The sequence below is a fragment of the Lactuca sativa genome, chromosome 5, assembly GCF_002870075.4.
Source record: "Lactuca sativa cultivar Salinas chromosome 5, Lsat_Salinas_v11, whole genome shotgun sequence".
Taxonomy (NCBI): Eukaryota; Viridiplantae; Streptophyta; class Magnoliopsida; order Asterales; family Asteraceae; genus Lactuca; species Lactuca sativa.
In genome coordinates this window covers 258,810,762-258,818,401 of record NC_056627.2, presented here as the reverse complement: position 1 = coordinate 258,818,401, position 7,640 = coordinate 258,810,762, and the positions used below count along the sequence as shown (strand labels likewise).

General features: G+C 34.4%; 1 protein-coding gene across 22 annotated transcripts; it reads right to left on the bottom strand.

Annotated features, from left to right (window-relative positions):
- Positions 1 to 509: 509 nt before the first annotated feature.
- LOC111877183 (protein DETOXIFICATION 46, chloroplastic-like) lies at positions 510 to 4,480 on the bottom strand. 22 transcript variants are annotated; one of them, XM_052771600.1, is made up of 8 exons: positions 4,073 to 4,480; positions 3,953 to 4,031; positions 3,048 to 3,254; positions 2,878 to 2,953; positions 2,713 to 2,795; positions 1,816 to 1,895; positions 772 to 963; positions 510 to 673 (listed from the first exon to the last, which is right to left on the bottom strand). In XM_052771600.1, exons 1-6 carry the CDS (start codon positions 4,111 to 4,113, stop codon positions 1,830 to 1,832), a joined length of 552 nt encoding a protein of 183 aa, XP_052627560.1. In that variant the 5' UTR covers positions 4,114 to 4,480; the 3' UTR covers positions 510 to 673; positions 772 to 963; positions 1,816 to 1,829. The 22 variants fall into 22 exon arrangements, 6 of the variants coding, with proteins under 6 accessions (XP_052627560.1, XP_052627561.1, XP_042758767.1 ...); XM_052771601.1 differs by having other exon boundaries at positions 772 to 872; XR_008232494.1 differs by lacking the exons at positions 2,713 to 2,795; positions 4,073 to 4,480 and having other exon boundaries at positions 1,816 to 1,928; positions 2,878 to 2,987; positions 3,048 to 3,130; positions 3,202 to 3,254; positions 3,953 to 4,043.
- Between the last annotated feature and the right edge of the window lie 3,160 nt (positions 4,481 to 7,640).

Sequence of the window (7,640 nt, the reverse complement as noted above, 5' to 3'; positions counted from 1 at the left end):
CATACATAACGTTGGATCCCATAGATAGTCGAATACTTGATTCTACCCTAAGCCCTTCATTAGACAAGAACAGGAAATAAGGCTAAATCAAACATTCTTAGGCTATAAAATCTTAGTTATGTACAACTATGATGCACACACTAAGAAACTACAGTAATTATGTCAATTTAATATAGTATACAAGATATTTTCCTGGGCTATTAGGCATCACACATCAACAATTGTATCATGCAATTCCTGAGGATCCTTAGCCTATAAACTAGCATGCAATTATATCATAATTATCATAAGCAAATAACAGTGTGGGTATTTTGGGGTACACTTTCTTGCTCCGGCTGATCGTACATATCTCATCCTTCGTTGGTTACCTTTTGAAAACCATATTGAAACTAATTTGAGACTATTTTGAAAACATTTTACAGATCCAAAGTTTGATTCTGGATTCACACGAATGCTCATCCAATTCAATCAAACCAGGACTCTGATACCAACTTGTAACATCCAAAAAATCAAGGTAAATTTTTATTTTTAGAATCTAACCAAAAACCATAATTGTTTACAAAACATTGTTCTCAAAGTAATAATCACAAATCAGAGTATCCCAAAATCCAATCACAAAAATCAGAAGGATGTGCAGATCACACATTTGCTTTCCCACGATCATCTGAAGTACCTGAAACATAAAACTTTAACTGTAAGCCAAAGCTTAGTGAGTTTCCTCCAAATACCACACAATAAAACATATAAAAAAAGACATATTGTGTCCACAACCTTCTGGTTGGATTACCCCTGGCCCACAACCTTTTTGTTTTATTCCCCTGGCCCATAACCTTTCAGTTGGATTACCCAATACATACTGGTTCAACAACCTCCTGGTTAGATTAACCCTGGCCCACAACCTTCCGGTTGGATTACCCTGGCCCACAACCTTTCGTTTGTATTGCCCGTGTTTGTTGACTGACACTACAAAGCAGTTTAGTGTCAACCCAACCACACTATGTCAACATATATAACAGATAAAACATATAACAACAACCAAATAATTATGTAGACAGTTCACCACAACAAAGAAACAATTTAAACCATAATACACCATCTACTGGGCTGGCATTAATGTCTTCAACCCCCAAGTACAGTGAGGAAAAACTCACCTCACAGTCTGACAAAATAGTTGAACACCACGTTGCTCCAAAAACCACTCTACCGTTCAAATTTATAACAAATAGAGACCAAATCTCAGACTATATTTCAAAATATCCAAAATACCCCTAGGTCAAACTTGGTAAAAATCCGGGTCAAAGTCAAACGTCAAAAAGTCAAACATTTCAACTCAGGTTGAGTACGCCCAACGTACTCAACATGTACTCATGGCGTACTCACCAATCCAGAAACGAGGCTCCAAGGCACTACGCACAGCGTACTCAGAAGTACGCCCAACGTACTCGGTCAGATGACACTTTTTCCATTAAGTGCTTATTCTCTTAAGTTCTTTCATCCCAAAAACCAGATCTAGTCCCAAATAACGTTCTTAATTATAAAGTTTCCAACTTTATGATCTTGCATGGATATAAAGTGCCCAACACCAAAACCCTAACTTAATACAAGGTTCTAAACGAATAAAGAGCATGCATGGAGGAATATGAACAATCAAGATTCCATTTTTATAACTCTAGACACCCTAAAACGTCTGAAAGGATAACTCATTTGGTCTAGAGTAGTCCATACTCACTTAGACCAAAAATGTGGGACTAAACACACAAAACTTCACATCTAACAAGTTATAATGAGGTAATCAACAAGTTCAAAACTTTATACCTTCTCGAGGTTGCTCAAGGGGTGTAAAACTCATATCTCAAATCTTGGAGCTCCTTCCTTGCTATCCAATGGCTTCTTTCCTTCCACAATTGACACCAAATCACCAAAATGAGCTAAAAACGCCATTAATGGAAATTAGGGTTTGTAAGGTACGAAGTGGGCAATAGAAGCTAATAAGGGGAAGAGTCTTGGGGAGTTAATGATGCTTAAATAGGGTCCAGACCCTAAAATTTAGGGTTTAAGTGTCGACCACGTACGCCTAGCGTACACAAGTGTATGCCCAACATATGCAATAGAGGCACGTTTCTTACTTAAGGCTCTTTGGGGAAAATTTTTCAACACAATTCCATATTAAGGTGTACATGGAAAATACCTAGAAATTGTGGTGTTACAAATTACATATGATTTACATGCGAATCACATGTAATTCATATGTGATTAAATTATGATTTACATGTGAATTAAAATTTACATATGAACGACATGTGATTCATATGTGATTCACATTTAGAGCAATGACACGTTGATTAGTGCAAATAATTAGTAACTATTATATCATACTTCTGAAAGTTGATTTGTATTTAGGTCAAATTGCTATAATCATGTAGTTGTCATATAATACTTAACAATATAACATGGAGAAAATAAATCACTTCTCATGGAAACATGGATATAATGGTAAATTCTAACTTGGTGGAGCTTAAAAGGCACATGAAATGTTTTCATTCCCAATCCCATAAAACGGATATTTAGCAAAGTAAAAAACACGTAATTAAAAAACCATAATAAAAAAGCATGACAAATTAAGAAAACTATAAGAAAAAGGGCAATGAATTTAACAAAAACTAGCCTCTTTTATGACATGAAGATCATGTGAAAAAAATGTAGGGGAATAACCATTGAACAATTGTTCCAGTAGCAGCTAATACTAATCCAAATGATGAACCAATAATCATTAATGAATTTAACAATATTTGTACCTGGGGCAAGGGCAACATTGTAAAATTACATCACCATTTGTAATAAAATATAAATTAAGTTGAAAAGGTTAATATCACTAACCTTTGAGAGACTCATTTAGCAGCATAAATAAGTTCTGGCATAAATGAGTGTGCAGTTTGTAAAAGAGTTTCACCGCCTACTACAAACATGCAGTATACTTAGACAAGGACCTAAAAGTAATGTGTCAGAACTGGACCTTAGTAGAGAGTTAAAGTCAAAGTCAAACCAACCTGATGTGCAACAATAATTTGTAATCCCATTGATGTGGAAAAGTAGACAAGTAACGAATAGAATGCGACCTTTGACATCATCACTATGAAAACAGGAGCAACAAATTTGAATATTTGTAGAAGTTCAGTAAGTGAAGGGATAGCAATGTCATACCCATTATACCCTTTGTCTTTTAGAGCTTCAATCATCATAAACCTTGCAACAACCTACAATTTGTGTAAAGTAAAGTCCAACACAACAGAAATTAACATATAAAAACAAGTAAATGGATGCATGTTGTGATATTTTTCATAGAGTATGTATAATATACATGTGAGACCGTTGTTGCCCATGCTGCTCCAGCAAAACCATAGCCAAAGTATAACAAAGCATTACATCACAAATAATGTTAGCCACAGCTCCAAGGGTCGACGACTTTGTAGATGAATATCTATCGTTAGGGCCAAGTACAACACCAGTTTGCATCATTTTCAACTCTCATATATGCACCATTAACAATTGAGTGTGTTTTAAAGATGAAAAAATAGGTGATGAATCAAATTGAAATTGAAAATGAATCAAATAAATATGTTTTGAGAGGCTAGGAATAGTGGAAATTCGATATTGTGGCTTCAAATGACAATAGATTGTAGATTCGATTTCAAATGGATGAGGAAGATGAATGAGATGGTGTGAGGAGAATGACCTAGATCTGTTGATTTGTGGATTAAACATTTGCGACCTTGAGATTAGAGAATGCAGATGCACGAAGGAAGCCTTAGATTCCGGTGGCATTGCTGGATTTTGGCGAACGTTTGATGAACAAGATGAGAGAGAAGGGGGTTAGTGAGAATGGTGAAGGATTTTGAGTAAGCACAAACAAACTAAAAACTGAAATCATATACAAATTAAAAATCACTCTTACATGCAGTTGATATGGAGGAAGGAGATGCATGTGGTCACCAAATTGGATCGATGTAAAAGAGAGAGAGAGAGAGAGAGAGAGAGAGAGAGAGAGAAAGAGAGAGAGAGAGAGAGAGAGGGGGGAGAGAGAGATATCTCCGATGATGAATGTGCGATGGACATATGAAAAGAGAGAGAGAGAGAGATCTAATAAAGGAGCGTGGAGTGATCAATTGAAGTAGAAGGAGTCCCTTAACGGCTAGGGATCCAATGAACCATATGTATGAGAGAGATCATTGTTCTCTTAGACTTCGACTTGCATCAGGTCAACACAAACAAATTTGTACCGATTCATTTCTAGCATCTTCACATTCACCATCAATAGTGGTCACTAATGTAATATAAACGATGATCAGACTAGACCATCGCAACAACGAGATCGATCGACAATGGTAGATTCTAGGTTACATCCTTAGAAAAAGTGAGAGAAAGAGGGGAATTACGATCAGTGAGAGAAACTAAACAAAAATTGGGTAATTGGTCTAATTTTTCAGAGAATAACTTTTGTTTCCAATATTATACTTGATATGTTCTTAAAAAGTCCTAAAATGTAATTGGAATTAATAATAATTACAATTATGCCATTACTGAACCAAGCCTTTCATTTTTTTGATCTAACGCTTCTCTTTTAGTTGTTGGGTTCTCGGGAAACTATGAGTTCTCAAATGATCATTCTTCTTTCTCTTTATATATATATATATATATATATATATATATATATATAGAGAGAGAGAGAGAGAGAGAGATAGGTTCAGGTGTTTAAAGTAAGTATTATGTTATTGTATGCATAATTATGAACCAATCAAAATTAAATAAAAAATTAAATAATTAAATAAATAAATAACGTTAATTTAGTCATTTGTTTAATAACTTCCAAAATTAAACCCGTCACCATCTTTCCCTCACCCCTTGTCGCATACATTAACCCGAACCCTAGATTGGATGCTCCAGCCGCAACCTCTTCAACCACCGCCGCCCAGCCGAGATTGACCGCCTCAGCTATCACACCCTCGGCCGCCGGCGGAAACGCCAAGGTGCGCGACGTAAATCAGTAATCACAGTTATTAAACATACATTGAACAGTACAAATATAATTTTCTGTTATAACCGAAATAGAAATTACATTGATAATGGCTATCACTAAATCGTGACACACGCCTAACAATCTGGCGTTTACAAAGATATAATATAACTAACGGAGAGTCTTCTGAACGAACACTTCCGACCTGCTTAATAACCTGAGAATACATGCATTAAAATATGTCAATAAAATTGTTGGTGAGTTCTACAGGTTTTGACACAGGGTATTTTTATACCCAACATTATTTGATAAAATTTAGCTGGTTGACCAGCTTTTATAAATGTTTACTTTTCTATTAAAAGTATAAAATAATTGAGTTATAACAATGTGTTATGACTCATTCATAAATACCATTTGTTCAAATCCAAATGTACAAAAGTTGGAAAATACATATAAGTAATTCAGACTTGTATCAAAATTCATTTTTATATAAAGATTTTGAATATCAAATTATATAAAAATAGGAGATATTACCCTTTGTGAGAACATAAAATAACCAACTTTACTCTTGAAACCTTATACAAAAATTTGTATCATTTATATGAAAAACTCATAAGTATTGAATTTATGAAGTTTGTAAAATCGTGCCGTGACAATAATTAAGTATTATCTGACTTAATTTGAAAACCAACACTTAGTCGGTAGGGCAAACTCCTCCCACATAAATATTGTGATTTCTTATAAAAACAAATGGTTTATATAAATAACTTATTTTATGTAAGTTAATAAATCTTGTCGAGCCGTGTCATGATATTAATTAAGTGTTATCCGACTTAATTTTTGGTATTGACACTTATCGCTTTGAGTCACAAGCTATCCCACTAAATACACTTTCTTTCAACTGAAATGAGTGAACATAAACCTCGTGTAAATCCAGTATCGATTCTATACGGTAACGAAACAAAACTGGGATTTTATAATGAAATCATAATCGAACTCGTAACACTATATTTTATTGATGCACCGACACCATAATAAGGCGTGCGTGCTAAAGCCATTCACCCCGTTGTAACACGTGGTAATGTTTCGATAATGCTAACGTCAGCGCCAAAATTCATCTCGTCAGATGTAGTTGTAGCTAGCAACTCCAGGCGGGCGGTCGTACCGTATAAGATCAATAATATGACACTTACACCCGACGTTAGTCGTTCTCTCAAGGATTAACGGTTATATATTTGAGAGTTTCTACTAAGTATTGAGATCTTAGCTTTCGCAAAACTCGGAATAGTTTATAATGAAAACTCAAACGTATTGGATATGGTATTTAGAATAGGAATGATGAACCTATATGGAATATATGAAGTAGGTATGATGAACCTACATGGAATAGGTATGATGAACCTATACGGAATATATGGAGTATGTATGATGAACCTACATGGAATAGGTATGATGAACCTATACGGAATACATGGGGTGGGTATGATGAACCTATATAGAATATGTATGATGAACCTATACTGAATACATGGGGTATGTATGATGAACCTACATAGAATAGGTATAATGAACCTATATAATTCATTCTAAATTCACTGGATATGCTACATTATTCACCGTTTAAGAAAACGATAACTGAAATTCTTATAACTTCCAAAATTTATCACACTAGATACGGTTTCAATGTTGTATTAGCATAATAGCTAATTTTTGAATTTATCCAAGTTTGGATTGACCGTAGATCTACATTCCCCATATTTTATATGAATTATGTGAGAATAATTTTAATACATTTAATTTGCGATAAAGATAAATTCTTTAAATGCAATACTCAACAAGTATTTATTTCATAAATAACGACTCTTAAGCTCTGAAGTCGATCATGTTATTTATTGTGATAAAAATAAATAACTTAGTATAATGAAGTTATGTTGTTATAATTAATATAAAAATATATTAATAAATTCTCACTTCATTTATACATAATCTTATATATGTACTAAAAATTAATTCTTATAGTTTTAACTAATAAACATTTAATTTCATGAAATCTTTAAACTTCCACATTTGATCAAATCCTTCATATTTGATTAAATTCATCACATTTTATCAAATCCTTCACATTTGATTAAATCACGGTGAGCCGAGAAATTCGCAACAATCCATCTTTTGATTCTTAGGGTAGGTGTAACATCCCAAAAATACGAGCCAAAAATTTCATATTTAAAACATATTCTTAGCGAACCTTAAAAATAAAATGTTCACTGATCATATCATTTCATAAAAGTTATCGCATGTCTTGAAAAACATTTCATAAAAACATAATAAAGTCAGAGTACAAATTCCCAGGAGGGTCTCATAGTGCGGAATACAAGGCGTGTGTGTGATGGGCCGCTACCGCGCCAGCTCCTTCCCCTTCGAAGAAGAGGTACCTGAAATCAAAACTGAAAACTGTAAGCACGAAGCTTAGTGAGTTACCCCAACATACCACATATCATACAATCACATAACATAGAAATATTGTCAGGAATATTTGGGTGCCCAACCTACCCCTTCGGTCCTCTCGACCGGATACTGACCAGTTTATCTGGGGGCTTGCCTCCCCTTCGGTCCTCTCGACCATACACTG